Source organism: Columba livia, chromosome 2 (assembly GCF_036013475.1).
Source record: "Columba livia isolate bColLiv1 breed racing homer chromosome 2, bColLiv1.pat.W.v2, whole genome shotgun sequence".
In the NCBI taxonomy this organism is placed as follows: Eukaryota; Metazoa; Chordata; class Aves; order Columbiformes; family Columbidae; genus Columba; species Columba livia.
The window spans coordinates 123,068,884-123,087,899 of NC_088603.1; the positions used below are offsets into that span (position 1 = coordinate 123,068,884).

The 19,016-nt window shown below is 37.4% G+C and overlaps 1 protein-coding gene across 4 annotated transcripts in view; it reads right to left on the reverse strand.

Annotated features, from left to right (window-relative positions):
* Positions 1–410: 410 nt before the first annotated feature.
* The window catches only part of NSMAF (neutral sphingomyelinase activation associated factor), a 40,658-nt gene continuing 22,052 nt past the window's right edge, over positions 411–19,016 (reverse strand). For all 4 annotated transcript variants that reach the window (XM_065053609.1, XM_065053611.1, XM_065053610.1 and 1 more), the window contains 19 exons: positions 17,692–17,868; positions 16,688–16,767; positions 15,205–15,295; positions 15,047–15,110; positions 14,872–14,923; positions 13,754–13,874; positions 13,330–13,461; positions 11,432–11,474; positions 10,785–10,948; positions 9,564–9,672; positions 8,153–8,211; positions 7,379–7,446; positions 5,678–5,745; positions 5,319–5,442; positions 4,492–4,575; positions 3,341–3,491; positions 2,850–2,952; positions 1,751–1,860; positions 411–786 (listed from right to left, as the gene is read on the reverse strand). In XM_065053609.1, the coding sequence (XP_064909681.1) occupies positions 692–786; positions 1,751–1,860; positions 2,850–2,952; positions 3,341–3,491; positions 4,492–4,575; positions 5,319–5,442; positions 5,678–5,745; positions 7,379–7,446; positions 8,153–8,211; positions 9,564–9,672; positions 10,785–10,948; positions 11,432–11,474; positions 13,330–13,461; positions 13,754–13,874; positions 14,872–14,923; positions 15,047–15,110; positions 15,205–15,295; positions 16,688–16,767; positions 17,692–17,868 (1,895 nt within the window). In that variant the 3' untranslated portion in view covers positions 411–691. The remainder of the gene's footprint in view (positions 787–1,750; positions 1,861–2,849; positions 2,953–3,340; positions 3,492–4,491; positions 4,576–5,318; positions 5,443–5,677; positions 5,746–7,378; positions 7,447–8,152; positions 8,212–9,563; positions 9,673–10,784; positions 10,949–11,431; positions 11,475–13,329; positions 13,462–13,753; positions 13,875–14,871; positions 14,924–15,046; positions 15,111–15,204; positions 15,296–16,687; positions 16,768–17,691; positions 17,869–19,016) is intronic.

The following is a 19,016-nucleotide window of genomic DNA, read 5'->3' on the forward strand; positions in this document are numbered from 1 at the left end:
CTGTATCAAGACATTACATAAATGTGTAACTGCTCTCTGTTAGGGGATCAATTTAATGCATGGCTTCCTTTCAGGCTAATACATTAGTGCTGGTTTTCAATAGGAAAAAGCAATATAGATTATGTTCTTATTCGTCTCCATATCTTTGCAAATAGCCACATTGGAAGACTAGAGAGTGGGTCAGACTGACCACTGCTCAGAACAACAGGTGCCTTAGCATCAAAATCAGTGTTTACCACTGTCTGTCTCTTCACGAGGAAGAAAGGTTTGCTACACAAGAGGCACATACATTATGTCGTGAGACATGGCATTAGTCACAAGCATCCTTAAAGACTCAAGAATGCAAATGCTTCTTTGAAACCAGTTCCAACAGCATGCTACAATGCATTCTACGCAAATCAAACAATGACTGCAAGTTAAGAGCTCTTTAATTACAGAAAAATAGGTCTTTAATTTCATCTCAGATATAATTTTAGACAAGCATTTTCAGCATAATAGTCCATGAAAAACAAATGCATACACTAGGGAAGTTAAGAGCTCTCAGTGAAGTCACCATAACATAGAAAGTTGTAGCTGAACAAAGCTTCCTATCTGGTTGAACTTCAGCAGCCATCATTGCACACTTTTAAAGTTCCTTTAAAAGGTTTGGTTTAAAATAAGAGTTCATTTAAATATCTGGAGGGAAAGGCACTTAGTATTGCAGTTTCCAGAACATGATTTGTTTGTCTTCCCCTCCTGTAATAACACTGTTGCACTGCTCATTCATCCACATGGACGTTACAGCACCTATGGGAAAGAAAACCAAACAAACAAGTAAATCCCAATGCAAATGGTACTCAAGGTGATGGAACAGACCTTTTTAAGAGTTTAGGATCATCTGATCATTAGTTTGGATTACACTGACACCACATATGCTGAGAAGAATTTTAGTAGGCTGCGAGGTGGCTGCTCTTTTTCACAGTAATGATCTCATGCTACGTGGCCTCTGCTGCCTCTGGGTACCGGAGGGACAACATCAGTGGCAGCGTGGAATGCAGATGGCACACTGGCTAAGGGATTCATGGGGACAACAGGAGGAGGTTTCTCTAGATTTTTCACTCCACCATTTGGACTTCTTGTATTAATGGTATATTCCCATCTAGCTTATGCCTAGAAGCCCACTTCTAAACATTCCTCCAGCTACAGAATGATCTCTATACAGGTCAAATACAAGCTTATAGTAGGGAAGTTTGAACTAACTGTTCATGAAGGCAGCCTTGAAAAACAAACTGAATAAAACTGAGGTAGTTTTTCTCTCCTTCATGCATCCGGGTTGCTAATGTACTGAAGACTATACAGATACATTTAAGAAGCCTGTAAAACCCCATTCAAAACAATTTCTCTAGTGCACTTAACCTGTTGTTAGACTCGCAGTCCTGATGAACTTTGACAAAGTATATAGTGCAGCCTATACTACACTTTATTAGGGCCATGAGGTAGAAAAATACTGACTTTTCTGATGTTGTGTCAATTAGAAAAATCTTAAGGCATTTACCTTTGGTCAGTCTTGTGAACAGCAATATTCCTCCACTGCTACAAAATTTCCTTGGAGGCTCATGTGGACCTACTTCTAGTTCTAGTGTTCCAGGTAACACTAATATCAACAACAACCCACTCACTGAGCAGATGACTCTCAAACTTTTCAGTACTAACAGAGCTGGAAAATAGGAACCTTCCACTCAATTTGAGAATATGAATAGTTGAAGCATACCTGTATGTCCTTTGATTCTTTCAACAACTTTTCCTCCAAGAAGGTCCCAAATCTGTAGTTCACCAGACTGACTTCCCGACAATATGGTATTTCCATCCCATTTGAAGCACCTGCAAGGAAGTCTGAAATCAGTTCACTTCAAGCTTTTGTATAATAAGTGCTGAACATTTCCAAACTGACTAAGCCAAAAAATAATTGAAAATGTAAGTATGAAAATGAAGGAAACTTTACTCTTTCACAGTCTTTCTGGAAAGGTTATTCCCAAATTATTTTAAAGGGTCATGACCCAAACTTGCTTCTCTGACTGCCCTAGGCCCAGCCAGCATTTCCCTGGCAGGAGGAGGAAACATTCTCATAACAGAAGAGGACCAGGTCAGCTGTACATGGCGTGAGTTCCCAAGTGCTTTCAGGAACCACCACTTTCACTTCTGTCGCTTCATGTTCCCAAAACAATTATGTGAAGTGCAAAGAGGACTTTTGGAGAAATAGATAAAGAAAAAAAATATAGAGACACATGCATATGCATATATATACACACACAAGAAAGCAGGTGTACTCTGTGTCTGGCTGCCATGCTTTCACTCCAGTAACTGAGTAAGCATTCCATTTATTTTCCTGATAAATGCATAGAGAACTCTATGCATTTTGCTTTGTGGAAAAAGTGATCACTCTTTGTAATAGCCAATCTTTACCTAGATTATCAAAACAAAAAGGAAGAAAAACCCAAACCCAACCAAAATAAAGACTGTTGACAGAGGTGATTCAAGTAAGAGAACTGTCTACTTGTTAGAAATTTCAGTAGCTGAGCTGCTGGAAGAGCTGCTTAGCTACAGTTCTCGTCATCTTTTATGGAAGTTAAAGTTGTTGAAAGAATGCAAGTTATTTATATAGATACAGATTTTTGTCCCAATTTGGAAAGCTTGACCATAATCGCACAACATGGTAGAGTGTCAGCCTTTGCACTTTCAAAAGTGATTTGACAAAACAAAGTTGCCGGTATTCCTGCCCTTTCCATTCTGCTACCACCAACCATCAAGCATTTCCACAGTTAACTGAGTTGGCCACACAGCTTCATAATCATAATTGTTCTCAGAATTACCTCTGTGGCTCATCAGCAGTTACTGAAGATATAAGCATTCCAGTTTGTACATCTATTACTTTAAAACAACAGTCTTCTCCTGTGCTGAGTAGATGTCTGCTGTCTGTACAAAAGCAAAAAAGCAAACAAAAGAAACAACAACAGAAAAGCATGTTTAGACATTCAGTTCTAGTTCCCAAAGCAGTCTGTGGTCCAGCACATTAGATGTGACATTGCCTGACCCACTTACTTATAGATAGCATACTGTAAATTAAGTCTCAAAGCAAGCAATGATAAACAAAATTGGTTTAGAGTCTATACAACTGGTCTATAGTCCAGTATGGCCTTGTGTATAACTAAGAAATTTCTTGTAGTGGAGATGCTTGTTAATCCAAAACATCTCACCATCCCCCTTATAGTAGTAATTCCAATAACAAGGGTATATTATATGATATCAAGAATGAGATTCCTTTTGAATCTCCAAACATATTAAAAATGAAAATCCAACGTACCAGGACTAAAAGCAGCATCAAACACAGTCCCAGAATGACATGGCAACTGGTGCAGCACCGTTGCTGTAGTAACATCCCACACACTGATGGTACCCTCTTTGGTTCCAGATGCTAGTATGGCATTTGCAGCATTAAGGTCAATTGTATTTACCTAGGAAGTTAAACATCCCATGATTTTTCTATTATTGAGACAGGTTTTAAACATACACAAAGCAAGCCTATTATCCATAAGATGGCATTTCATTTACAAAAAGCTTTTACATTTAATTATGTAACATCCTTATTAAGTAAAATTATTAAAAATTGTGCCTATAAAAAGTATATGATTGGTGCCTTTGATGATATTTTAAAATGCTTTTTCTTTGAAGAATCAGAAATGCAAACTGACATTTCAGACGACTTTTAGTACCCATCTAGATGGAAGTCTTTCTTCTTTACTTTTAAAGAACTTCCTGACTGTCGGTTGTTTCCAATTCTCTTGGGTACAGTTCTTACATGTAACCAGAACTATTTCAGTATGAGCCTAACGTTGTGACCTGTTTAAAAACTCAATATTAAAAAGGTTTAACACATAGTAATTCTATTAATAAATATCCTACTAGAGTGAGATAAGAGGCTATAAATAAGAGTGTGCAGTTACATGTTTATGATTCACTGCACACAATGTGTTTATATATTTACACTGAAATTCAGTAATATACTTTATAGCATGGTAAACAACTCATTCCTTTTCATTTGCTTGCCTTTGGCAAAGATACATTAAAAAGAAGCAATAACAATGAAAATACCTGGAAAATATTGGTCTGTTTTCAAAAACAAAGAAGCAAACAAACAAACAATCTCAGCCCGCCCTGTTACCCCCTGGAACTACGTGCATACAAGCTGAGCAAAGTAAATTAAGAAACCTCTGTTTATGCTGTTGCTTCAGTTGCCAGGGGTGGACTTTTCAACCAAGGGAGCAGAGGACACTGCCACAGGACACAGACTGAAAAAATGAACCCATAAAACAAAAACCCCCTACACACACTTCCCAAAACAACACAAGTCCTCAGCCCTCTAACCCAATCCTTGTGCCTTAACACTAGATATTGATTTTAATGAGCAATTAACTTCCATATTCTGAAATACTATATCTCTATCCACATACTTACGCTAACATCGTGTTCTAACTCCGCAAGCAGTTCAAAGTGGTGCTTTTTATTGCTCGAGATCTCTCCGGGAACACAGTGCCACACCTACAACACAGATATTTAAGTTCACTCATGGAAGCATTAATGTAACTCGGGGTGAGTTCCTTCAGTACTGAATTCTCACATCACAAGGAGGGCGGCTCATGTCAGCTGTGGGCCTTGCCTACGTGGCAGAATACAGAACAATAAATGGCACCTGAACTCATCTACCCTAAGCAGAACCACATATTAAACATGATTATGCTGATTCCAGGTAGCTTACAGAAGCCTACCTAAATACGGGTGTATCACTGTACTGAATGTATACTTACCAAAAAGCCATACGTAGAAGGCTTTGGGAAATTCTTTCCTGTCTCTAACTTCCAAATTATCTTTCCACCTAACTGTAGGCATGCTCTTCAGATTAGCAAGCTCCTGGTCCACTTAGCTGAAGAACATAAGCTACAAAACTATTAAACATTTTAGAAGCCTATTTCACTCAAACAGGACCATCAGTCAAGATCACAAAACACTCCATATCCTCCAACAAATACAGTTTTCCTCCAAACCCCCCACATTTGGAGTAAGTTAGAATCAATGACATTTCTTTAAAGTAACCCTTTAGCTTTGAAACAAAATTGAGATAAAGCTATATGAAGAAGAAATTCTAGAAATCAACTCAATGTGATACTTGCTAAGTAATTGTTCTAATACACCAGGCACATCCACTCCAAAGCATCTGGCTGCCTGAATATTACAAAGCGCTGGCTTTAAATGGTTATTGAAGTATAAAAATCTCATATGCAAACCTTCACAGTGGAATCCCAAGATGCAGAATATAAACGCCCATCACGCCAACAGATCTTACTGACTGCATCATCATGTCCCATTAAGATGTCCTGCTGTCTTCCAAATGCAATTGAATAAAAATATCTAACAGGAAGAGGATATAAAGGCATTATGTCTTCAGAAAACTTAAACTTTTTTTTTTTTCTAAATAGATGAAATAACTTTGCTTCTACAGTTTCTAACAGAATGTACTGAAAAAACTAAAAATATAGACACTGTGTTTTAACAATGAATTTCTGTATCTTTATCTAAAACCATAAATATGACAACCAAGGTATACAACGTAATTCAATAAAGTCAATAGGAAGTAAATACACACATATGATTGTCCCATGAAGAACTTATGACAGTGGTATCTCCTGGTAAGATTAGACAAGATGACAAAGCCTGTAAGAAAAAAAAACCAAAACAAAACTGTGTTCAGTTTCTTATGTCAAATCAAACAGAAGTACATTAACATGCTTCTGGATAACAAGAAGCATTTTTATCTTCTATACACACCACATAAAGGGGTTCTATGGACACTAATCAAGCAAAACCTTACTGTTGGACAGCAAGAATACTTAATTCCCGGTAAATATAAAGGTAGCACTGAAGTTCAGAAACATGACATGTAGAACTGATGGGCTTCCTTTTTCAAAATTACATGGCATGTAATTCCTTACTTAGGAGAAACTGGGTCAGCTCTTCATCTTGTAAGCTACTGTCAATTCTAGATGCAAGCAGCTAACAGAAAGTAAAAATGAATATTTTTTTTTCTGTTTCTTCTCCATGACTGTTACTTATCAGCTCAGCTCTTTTAAACAACAAATCTAATTCCTACGATTCTCAGCAAGAAACATTCTTTAACATTCTTTATAGACAGCTGCTTAGCTACATTACCATCACTGGAAGCAGCAAGGGGAAAGAAAAATCAGCCCAGTGCTTGTACTAGTATCATTACTAGTCATGTTTTATATTTGTTCTAAAAAACAGTATGCTCCTGGACTGTAAAAAGACTACTGCTTCTAGCATTGCTGCAACAGATCAGCACTCAAACTACAGAGAGGAGAACAGTAATTTAAAAAAGAAGAAGTATACAAGGCCTCCACAGGAAAAGCTGACTTTTAGCCTAGGCAAAGAGCTCCCTTTTTACAGTGTCAAGAAGCGACATTCCTAAATTTACCTTGGCTAAAGCATGAGGAATTGCTGTATCTAGATTTACCTGCTGTGTGCCATGGCAGACCGGAGGGTCCTGCTCCTGTAACTTATTTGGGGACCTGTTGGGGCATGCTATGGCTTCTGTCTGGGCATCCCGCTTGCCTTTTTTGTTCCCCCTAGAGATGAGGGTACAGAGAAGGCTGACATATCCTAGTGTCTTGCCTCAATAAAGGACTCTGAACATGACAATTGGGAATTAATCTCTATGACCCAGGTCTGTGCTCAGGCACAGAAAATCCAATATAGAATCTCTTTCCAAGTTCTGTTTTAGAAGCAGGGGAAAAATGTTGTTCAGAGGTTGCTGAGATCATTGCTCATTGGGGAAGGACGGCTCAAACTTCCCTAGCATGGATTCCATTCCCTGTGCTTGGTTCTTTTCTGCCAGCTGACTTGCAGCCTTCAAACACTTGGGAGCAGCAAGGCAATGCTGGATGTGAGCACGTGGGTGGAATTTAAGCTTTGTGATCCTGGTCCCAATGGCAATTCAAGGTTGTTCAGCAAGACTCCTCTGCTCATGCCAAATTAGCTTTGTCTATACCATGAGACCTTCCCTGGATAGCAGGGCAACTCAGAACAGAGCTATTATAGTGCAGAAGTAAAGTGCAGCCATTTAATTCTCCCTGTCCATGTTTGCAGAATGCTCTCTGTCTCCCTGGAGGCCTGACAAGAGTTTCAGTTCACTCTGCTGAATTATTCACACACAATCCATTTGAGTGGGCAGGGGAAGAAAAGAGGCAGCGATGTAGTGCCAAGAGCCATTTCTCTGAGTAGCTCTCAGAAGATTCCCAGTGATCTTGTTTTTATTTCAACAGCAACTTACCATGTTTGAAAAGGACACACTTCTCTGGATTGTTTTTGATTCTTTGGAAAACATCTTCAAAGTTGAATCTGGGGATAATGGACAAAATAGAAGATAAAAGAACTGTTTCATATTATAGAAGCTAGTAATTTTGCTCCTGTTTGAATATTCAAATATCTTACTAGGAAAAGCAGGTACAGGTTTCTCATAGTCTTTGAGAAACCCTTATAAAAAAAAGCTTTTGACTTGAGCCTGAAACTAATTACAGCTGGACTTCCTCATGCCCATCAAACTCTAAGGTAACTCTGGTATCTAAAAAGAGAAATTACCACCTTCCTAAGACTAGATATAGATAATATTGAAATCAGTGAATCAAAGTGGTCTAAAACCTAAAAAAATAACAAATTTAAGCTATATAATTACAGGAAATATATATTTAACTTCATTTCTATAATAGATGACTTGTAAAGGCAATGATCCAAAAGCCAAGCAGAAGTAGCTTTCACATACAAACACTGAAATTCCCTCAAACAGTGAGAAGGAACTGAGCATGAAGCAAAAACAAGAATCCTGATTTTGGCAAAAGGTTAAGGCCACTCCTTTCATGCCTGTAAAAAAACTAGAACTCAGTGATTCCAGAAATATTCCCTTTAATGTCTTCATTTTGCTCTCAGGGAAGATATTAATGGGATTCAATCTCAACTACATTTCAGAGTTTCATGCTATTTTGTTCACAAAACATTAGTCTGCATTTACACTGCAGGTTCTAGTAAATACCTCTGCAATAATACTTACCCTGGGAAGTGGTGAAAACAGACGACCCACTGCAAGTGACTGCTATTCCAGTGATTGCCCTGTTTAATACAAGTAAGCTTATAGGTCATTTCACAAGTTTTGAAACTTAAACCACCATACTGCAAATCAACTACAGTTGAAAGTCATTCTTTGATCCCTGTTAAGAGCTAAGACATGCAAAGAGATGAAAAGCACTACAATGGTGTGTTATATGCCTAGAGACAAAAATATACCTTGACATAATATGTGAAACACCAGTACAGGTTTCCATATTGTTCTTCAAGAACTTCACCCTCATCAGAACGACTATGACCACATGAGCGAACAAATAGTTTCACATTCAGTCTTTCCAATTTAGGATGAGCTGCAAGAAGTCAGGAACCTACAAGCAGATACTTAACACCTCATGTGTCAGAAATCAGAACTTGCATGTCTTTTCTCCTCAAACTTGACATTGGCAAAGTCAACATAGTTTAGAAATTTAGACATATAAATCACGTCAGGGAACTAGTTATTAAGAAGCACAGAGCATTCTGCACAGCCAAAATTCTGCTATATAGATCTGCTTCTATTTGTTTTTTTTTTTGTCAGCAGGCTTCAGGTTAAAAAAATAAATAAATCAGAAACTGAAATTCCAGTCTGTTTTCAGGATCAAGGCTTTCCTAACCCTAACAATCTGGTAACAGAGACCCTTTCTCACTACAAATATTACCTTGTTTTCTAGACAAGAAAAGATTTCTTTTCTAGATTGAGTTACAGCCACCAAGAAAGTACTTGCACTTCAGGTAGCAAGAAACCCCCCTACTAGTCCAGCCACTAGGACAAGGGAAGGGGCCAAAGGAAAATCTGTTCTTTAAAATACAGCTGCTGCTGTGCATTGTTAGGTATTTTCAAAGTTCACCTGAAGTGCCCCTGCCAACTCACAGCTCCCCAGGAATCCATCAGAACGGTAGTTTTGTATCTGGATTAACTGAAAACTTGTAGCTGGAGACTTGGCAAACTGCTCATACAGCAGCTCAAGGTGTATGGTAGATGAATTTAAGAGGTTTAAGCTTTCAAATCAAGCAAGATGAAGAAGTGAGGTCATCCTGGGATTATACATAGATAAATACATAAATGGAAGACTTTGGCTGCTGCTCTCACTGTTTTAGAGAAGGGTAATCAATATCTGCTGAATTAGGAACAAAAAAATAATTAAAAAAAAAAATCAAGCTGATAAATACCTTTTCTGGATTGATAACCCATCATATACTCAAACTCATTTTACACAATCAAATCAATAGCTGTTCCACAAAGAAAAATATTTACCTTAGACCCTAACCCATCATTCAGATTGACACACAGATACCACCCCTGCCCCCCCACCCCCATTAAATAGAACAATTTTGGCTGTGAAAAGAATAGTACCTACTCTTTGTGAATTTTATATTGCTCATCTAATTTTAGTTTGGCAATATTGTTCCAAGCAAGTGTTATACTTTCTTCTGTCAAATCTTCAAAAGACTCCTCATTTGGAGAAACTGCAATAAAATGCCACAATAAAGTTTCATCACAAATAGAAAATAAAAAGATTTCAAATAACTAGGTAGCTGGAGTTGCAAACATAAACATGAAAGTACAGTTATCATGCAGAGTTCCAAGGAGTAAGAATTTTTGGCTAATGCAGAGAGCGACAAGATCACTATATTCCAAATCTCTTCCTGAATGCACAGCCTTACACAGTCAAAAGTATTATTTTTCTCCTCAAACTAGGGCTATTAAACTGGAGACTTTATCGAATACATTTCCAATATGGAAAAAAAAAAAACCACACAAACAAAAAAGAAACACACACAAACAAACAAAACAACAACAACAACAACACACAACACCCCAAACGAAAGACTTTTCAGCAGAGATGTTTTGGTGTTCCATGGAGGTATCAAGAACTTTCCCAATGGAAAAGTTCTCTCAGCCTTTCATCATATGGCGGACTTCCCAGTCCTTTGATCATCTTTGTAGCCCTTCTCTTGACCTGCTCCAGCCTGTCCTCAGCTTTCAAATATATATATATATACATATATATATATATACACACACGCATGCACTTGTCTTGAAGACAGTTATTCAGTCAACATAGTCCCTACAGTATCTAGGGAAAACAGTAATTTCTTTACAGATTTTCATCCAAGTCATGGAAAAGGAAAGACATTTGGATGCTTAATTTAAGTTCTTAGGGTTTATTTAGACCAAGCCACTCCAAAGACATCCCCGTTCCAAAAACTGAACAGATCGCTACATCATTTAGAATGCCTGCAGATATGGTCATTGGAGCTGTTGTCATTATTAACTTGATTTTGATGTGCCATGAAAGGCCAGGGGTGATGGACCTTCCACAACTTCAAAAGCAGAGGTTGAGCAGTCTCAGAGGAGACCACATGAACAGAAGGCAAAAATGCAGCACAACACCCCTGTTTTCAAATTCGAAGCTGGTATTGTCAGATTTCCTTTAACAGTTCATGGATCTATTCTGAATTGTCTTACAGGGAAAGTAGCCAAGAGAGTTATATAATGAGATCCTGTGGGAGAAAGATATGGAACTTCTCAGAATTACAAATCCATTACATCATCAGTTTATCTGTTATACATTTACCTGGAGACTCAGCTATGGAAACGCTGTGACTAGATGTTCGAGACAAACTTTTCAACTTCGGTATTATCCTTCGGGGATGAGGAATCGTGAACAACTGTTTTGGCGTCTGTCCGAACTCCAAGATTTGTGTCAGCAGAGCTACTTTTTCATTGGGGTCCATAATACTTTACAAAAACAAGACATTTTATTAAGTCAAGTAGGCAAGTGCTCTTTTTTCCCTCCACTCCCCTGGAAGCATGAGCCTGCACATGCAGTTACTACAGCACTACAGGCCATTACAAATTCTTACAGAACTGATTTACCAGAGATGTGATGGAGAGTCATGACAGCTTCATAATTTTGTTTATGTACAGTGACAGTACACTTGCAGATTAAAAACCAAAAACAAACAAACAAACAAAACCCAACCAACCAACCAACACCACAGCAATTTCACAAAAGTCAGACTGAAGAGATGTTCAGGTAAGAACCTTTCAATGCATGCTAAAAATGACAACCTGATGCTGGTTGTCTGCATGTTCAGGAGTATAAAAATCGAAGACTTACACCATTCACACACAAAGCACTTTTACAGCCCACAGATAATCCAGATACTGAGAAATTCAGCTAAATGCTTTAACAAAAACATCCTGATTCTTGTTAATTACCTGTTTAAATCCACTCCTCCTTCATAAGTTAATGGGTGAAACACTGGAGGAGAAAAAAAAGTTTATTTGTACAATGTAGATATGCAAGGCTCCTTTTCTTTGCCTTGCATATCTACTATAAAAAAAGTTGTATTTTTTACTCAGCTTGGTTATATTTAAGCAACTAAGCTATTTCAGCAGGCTGTAGAATTGAGATCTTGCGTTTTAATCCTGGGTTTCTTACTTGAATATATTTTAGGATTTCTAAAGGACTCAGAAAAAGTTTCAGAAGAAACCAGTCCTTTCATAAAGGAAGGATGACTTATTTAAGCTTCATTAAATACCATCTCCCCCCAATAAAGAAAGAAAGAAAAGCACAGTTTCATAACCGGATCTCTGGTTATTTTCTAGACAGGTAACAAAATGTAGTAAAGAATAATTACAAAGGTCTACCTGGTAATTTGTTCATTTGTTCTGAGGCTAGCAGTTACACAGTGAATTACTTTGGGGCCTCTGCAAAGCAATACTGACCTTATGTTTTGACATAAGCTCATTCATACACAGATCCCTTCTGCCTCTCTTATCTACCGAAGTGTCGGCAATTCATCATGCTAATAAAAATCCATTGCAGCAAAAGTACATTATGTATAAAAAGTGCTCTCATTTGAGAGAGAAAAATATAGGTGCCATAATTTAAATGCCAACTTGCAATATTCAAAGGCCCTGGCACATTGTAACTGACATTTATGGTCACAGTATGATCAGATGCCAAACTCCAAAAATCTAAAATACGGCCAATCATGTTTTAAGGACGTGTGAAGAAGCATATTAAAAAACCCCAATGGCAACAAAAAAACAGAAAAAAAACCACAGAACAAAAAAGCCCAAAAGCACACACAGAACAAGAAAAACCACATCACAAAACAAATTGCATTATCTTACCCTGGAAGTAGAAAGCACTGACAACCAAAACGAAGAGCTGCTTTTTCCTTCCCTCCCCACTGATGTAGGAAGGTCTTATTTTTAAACCTGTTTTTTCTTGTTAAGTGCAAACTGTCTCAATATTGTTACCTGTAATCCTTCAAAAGGATCAGGGCTGTGGGAATAAACACCCTATAAGTCTGATCTGCTAATCTTTCTTTTCCAAGAAGACATTTTCTTATTGAGTAGTAACATACGTGGTTAAATATCAGACTGCTCAATACGTTCATCATTGATAGTACTATTTGGTCTAGATAAATTAAACACATCACCAAAGCAACCACATAATAACATCTCCTTTTGTAAGCATCTACCACGGCTACTTACACCTTCAGAATAAGACTGCAAACAGTGAAACTTTCCATGTGTACAGTAAAAGGCCTATATACTACTGCGGTAGTACCCAAGGACAAATGGAGTCACCTGCACACTTTTTCCTTCATTCTTGCTCCTAAAGAGCTATAACCCATTAGCCCCTTCTTTCCCTAGCAAGTCCTCTCAGGAGCGGGGGGAAAAATAACAATAATAAAAAAATATAACGCATTTAAATTCTCACACTGCAAATACAGCATAGGAGAGTTAAATACATGTTTGTGTGGAGACCCTACAGACTCCCATTTTCAACTGGGAAACACTAATTCCATACTACATTGCCACACCACACTGTGTGAGCAATTAACAGCAGGGCTGTAGAATCTTCTTGCCTACCATCTTAAGTACATCTTCAAAGATGCAGATCACCACGAAGGCCACAGATTTTACTAGATAAGACTATTTCCAGTAACAAAAAACTGCATTTCCTTTAAGGATCAATCATTCAAAGCATAGTTATGAACACTCAAAAGAAATCAGGCATTACAGATATGCTGTTATTTATCATTTCTGCCTAATTAAAGCATCCTTTCCCCCCACCCCGTTTCTGTAAAGTATGTATTTACCATTGTGAGCTGCAACTGCTTCACTTCCTTTCTGCTTGTAGCCAAATATTAAGTCAATCCATTCATGAAGATGTTCTGATACATACTGACTTTCTAAAGCCTCTTGGCTCTTCTGAAGAAAGTCATCAGGACCTGGCAAGAGAAAGGTTAATTAAAGGAGAAGATATCCCATTCAGTATTGTCATCCACCTCTGTTCCTCTTCCTTCTTGAAAAAAACAGCCAAACAAAAAAACCCCAACCCAACACTGCACACCAATCCTCAAATTTGCTATAAAAATTAAATACAACTATTAATTACATCATGTTTTGAAGCAAAAATTCCTTTAAAAGGAAATGGAATGCGAATTTGAGATAAGAACCACCATCCCAGGAATCTATATAATCTTGAATTAATTCATAATGTAAGAAGTTGGCTGTCATTACCTGATGCCCAAGGGGGAAGCTCTACATCTTCAACCGTCTTTCCACCCTGCCTTTTTCCCAAGTCCAACTTCAAACTGTTTACTAGAAAACTAGAATCATTTTCATAAAATTCTGGAATTAACTGGAAGACCAAAAAAAAAAAAAGAAAGTTTTGAGATTAGCTTAGCTTTGATCACTTAAGTAGAATACAATCAGTAAAAACTTAGAAGTTATCAAAGTTCCTAAGTCAAGCCCCCACAGCTGGGTAGTAATTTTTCCAGGCTTTCTTCTCTGTCAGTAAAGCAGCACTGGAAACTTCTCCCCATTATCCTCCTAACTACATTCAGGCTTCTTGACTACCTTAAAGGCAATTCTCTGAGATAAATTCAGAGTGGCCTAAGTATTTTTAACATGTAATATGTGACATACAGATCCATAATAGCTAAGAGTATCTTCAGAATTATCATTGCACAGGTACCTTCTAAGTTTTAAGACATCAGGTAAAAGTCAAGGAAAAAAATCTAGAATAAAACTTGCATGGTGACAAAAGTTTCAGAAGTCAACTATTTAAAGACCACTATAGTTAATGATTAACGATAGATTTTTTTTTTTTTAAGTACCACTATATTAAACTCCTTATAAAAGACACATTATTTACCAGCACTTACTGACAGCTAATCATTCTCAATGTATTCTACAAGTTATAGTTTTTATAAGGCTCAAATAACTAAGAAAATACTTCTATAGTTCAACCAGATGTAATACAACAAATCCTTGCAAGATTCCAGCAGACAATACATAAAATTGCATCTTTTCAGCTTTAATCCACTCTGGTAATTCTCACATTCACAATGACACTTGTGTCAAACTAAAAGCCAGAAAGCAGACACAGACAAGCAATCATGAAATTACAGAGAAGGAACAAGTTACAAATGTTAAAGGAGTCATAAAATGCAGTCAAGAGCCTTAAAACAAAACAAACAAAAAACCCTACACAACTAAAAACCACAAACAACAAAATAAAAAAACCCAAGCAAACACACCTCACCCCAAAACTCTCAAATCAACAGGAGACATCTAAGAACAGAAAACTTAGCACAGACATCAAGAAGGGCTCGCACCATTTTCCAACTATTTACCTCTTTGAAATCTGTTGCACCATCCAAACAGTTTTTCCAGGTTTCTGCAAGACTAGATAACACATATCAATCAACATTTCTTTAAAAAAAAAAATATTCTTTTTAAGGCTTTGCACTCCCTTGATGCACATTTGAAAACAAAACCAAACTAGTTACAGACAAAATGTAAACAAACCTGTTGAACATTCTGTCAGCGTGATCAAACTTTCCATTCTGCAGACACAGCATGTATTCTGGTGCTAAGGAGAAGAAAAAAAACCCATCAGTTTCCTCCAAACCTTGTCCACGGTGGAGGTAGCTGTCTGCTCACAGAGCACGTAAAAGCTGCCTTACCAACTCTAACAAGGTAAAACAAAACATAACCCGGAGATGAATAATGGCTCCCATACATGAACTTGGGCTCTGGCATTTCCCGATAACGTGTCTGCAACATGTAAAGAAGAAAGAGAGGTCTGTTTAAAATCAGCACTCCTGCTTTCCCTCAATATTGAACACATACCTGCTACTTTTTTGTAAAGACACAGATTAGGACTACCGTATTTTTTTCCAATGAGAAAAAAAAACCTCTCAGTTCTAACAACCACTTGGCTTTAATCAGATCAGTAAATCAATAAGGCAAAAAAATTGTTAGGACTTATCATCCAGAATTATCAGGTTTTCTGCTTTTTTTTCCACTCATTTTCACTTGTAACTGCAGTGACTCAACTTAAAAGGAGTGCAAAGACTTTCTTTTCATCTTTCACGTGAAGTTTAATGAGGATGGAAGAACATAGGAAGATTCCCTCCTGTCTGAAGCTCCTAGGTGTGATCTGTAAAACCTATAATCGTCTAAACAAAGTTACTTTTACTGCACTATGTATGAGGTGGCTAACAGTTTGACGAAACAGTCAGATCTTCGAGAGAAAACTTTATTTACTCTTATTGAAACCTAATACTGATCATGTTCTTTCCCACCACAACCTCAGGAAGCTTTATGACTTTGAAATAATCTTTTTTGTCAATATAAAAAAGTTAATCTAGCGATATTTTTTTTCCTAATACTTCATTAAGAACTAATAAAGATTCCGAAACATTAAATACAGCTACATTCTGTAAATGGTTTTGGAGTAATTAACTTATCATAGGAGACAATGACTTAATACAAAGGATTAAAAACTAAGAAACCAAGAGCCTTCTAAGCCTGTAACCACGTGTTTGATTGCTTATGGAAAAAAACCCACAACTGACTACATTGAGAAACGGAAAAAGTCTGTGCACTATTATCTGCATGTGGAAATTTCAAGTCGGTGCTCTGATCTCTGTGGATACAGATCTCCTTCCTTGGAAGCATTCTCCCTCAAATTCAGCATTTTACTTAAACGGAACTACTTAAGAATTCCAGTACTTTGTGTTGTTTAATTCATACATGTATTTTACATGACATATATAAACCCACTGGGCTTGAAGTTTTATATTTCCAAATATGTTTATAGCATCTGAGTTCCTGCCACAGAAACGCAGTTACAATAGTTACATGGACTTGGGGATTTTATTTGAAAAATGACGTAAAACAAATAAAAGCGCATACATATGAAGCGGTACTAAGAAAGAGGATATGGATTCAAATCACTTTAAATTAGTACTGACAAAATCAGCACTGATGAAATCAAGCTGAAAATAAATGTGATATGTGTATAGGCAAGTTTGCTTCTGATAAGGTTTATAGTTAGTTTTAGATAACTACATAGTTCTCACAGCTTGCTTGACAGAGGTCCTTTTATTGCCAATATGTATAAGGCCCAAAGTGTGTAACACATAAAAGCCAAGATATACATACCAATAATCTATCCAGCCTTTCCTTATTCAGGGCACCAATTGGTTTACTAAGGTCACGGAATGTTTCAGGCTTTGTCAGATCTAAAAAAAACCCATAGTTAAATGTGTTGTTTCTACTAGACAAGAATATATTCTAATCAGTATTTTAAAAACCAAACAAAAACCCCCACAAGAAAACAAACAAAAAAATCAACTCAAAGCCCCCCCTAGTAATTTTCTCTGCTCCTTAACTACGAAAGAATGAAAGTCTTACTGTAAACAGCTACTTACTGCCTTCCTTCAAGTAGGCTTAACCTCAAACCTCTTGCTTAAGACCCAGTAGTTACATCTATGTGACAGCTATTGCACCCAATGTCACCTAGTCAACATGAATCCTGCTACCCAGGGCACAAAAGCAGCTAGAATCTTCTTTCTATTCATTAACTATTCTGTCACACTACAGTTAAACCCCACCAAACAGTCAGACTGGAGTGTCTGAGGCAGCGCTGATGAACACCACAAGACTCCCCTACTCCTTGCTGAGGGACAGAATCCCCAAAAGGAGAAGCATCCAACACACATTGCACAAAGACCCTTGATTTAGGCATAAGCCTTGTTAGCCTCTTTATTTAAACTTCCAGTGCTGAGAACTGTAACAGAACACCTGGATTCTATATATTTCAATGTACCCAGCTTGTTCCACAAGAGGCCATTTTACTGGTTCTTTTGCATTTATTGAAATCAAAGTGTCTGAGCACTCAGGACCACAGATTTTCAAAATGATCAAGCAGATGCTTGGTACAAACTCTGTATGGGATAAGTGAAATATTTAACAGAAAAAGGTGAGGTGTTTTGTCCACTAAACTCCAGAGTAAGGGTAAATGCGCAAGAAAAGACCCAAGATTGCTAACACCAGGTGCATTTTGATGTACCATGAACTTTACACAGTGTAACTTACATCCCCCCTGCCCCAAAATAGTTCAGGTTGGACATGATACACTAACATGCCTTTTTGTATACACATACCTAATACTGAACTAGAGTAGTCTGCTATGATCCATGGAAATACAGGATACTGGGAGAGATCGTTGCAGCTCCTGTCAGCCAGATTGTTGAGATGAAGAAGATACTGGTAGTTTGATATATGTCCTCGCTGCCATTGCAACATATAACTTTCAGCTGTATGCTCTGTTATATGATTTTCTAAAACAAAACAAAGCATTAAGAGTTTTGAAGTTTGGAGTTCCGCTCCCAATTTATACAGTGATTAACATTACGCAAGGTACTATAAAATGATTAAGGGCAAAGTTGTTTAAAAGAACAAGCCAGAATTAAGTGGTTAACTTTATGTTTCAATAGCTACCATACTTTATACATCTTGTAAGATCTGTTTAAACAGGCCTAAATTGCATTCAACAAAAAAATCATGCAGGAGTGTTGAAACCAAACATGGAAACAATGGATAGGAAAGAAAGATTATGGAGGTATAGAAAAGTATTTGCAGACCATGAACAGCTCTCCTGGCAATCAGGCAACCTCTAAGACTTCTAATTTCTAGAAGTAGTTCTGCTAGAGCCAAGAAAAAATTAACTATATTTTCCTACTGGACAACTAAGGATGCCCACTAACAATGACTTCTAGAAAGAAGTCACATTGTATGCAAGTAGGATCCAGTTTCAGAACCACTGAAACAGAGAGACTAAAGGAAGATAAAACTTGACCACCACTCAAGAAAGTAGGAATTATGCACCCAGAGCTTCTGTTTGAAGCACTGGGCAGGTGCTCAATAAATTCAGTACTTCATTACACTATGCTCAATAGCTACAACAGAAAGGTATGCTGCTGTACAACAAATTGACCTGCTAATATTCATTCTGTCTCTCCATCTTAAAATGAAATTAAAGAGATATCATAATCATTATTTTTGTCTGTCCTGTGAGTAGCAGGTTTATCAAGAGAAATAGTGGGCTGGTGGAATGGTTTTGCATGGAGAAGTGTTTTACTGTTGTTTTTAATTGTTCCTTCCATTGGTCCAGCTTACAGCACTTTGGCAAGTACTTGCAACAGCAGAATTGAAGGACTGCAACTGTGGTATGATGGCAACAAACCATCATCAGCCTCTTCATGAAGTAATCGCAGTGAAACCACATCGTTGCCATACAAAGCGTTACACGACACACTTCTGTATGCTTGTTCCACTGCATCTGTGTTACAGCCTGCTCTTCCTTCTACTTAAAATCCTTAAATAGCTTTTACCACCATTTGCTGCTGAAAGCTACAAAACAAAGCTAAAGAATTACGATTTCTATTGAACGTCAAATTAATATTATCACTACAACTATTAACTAGAA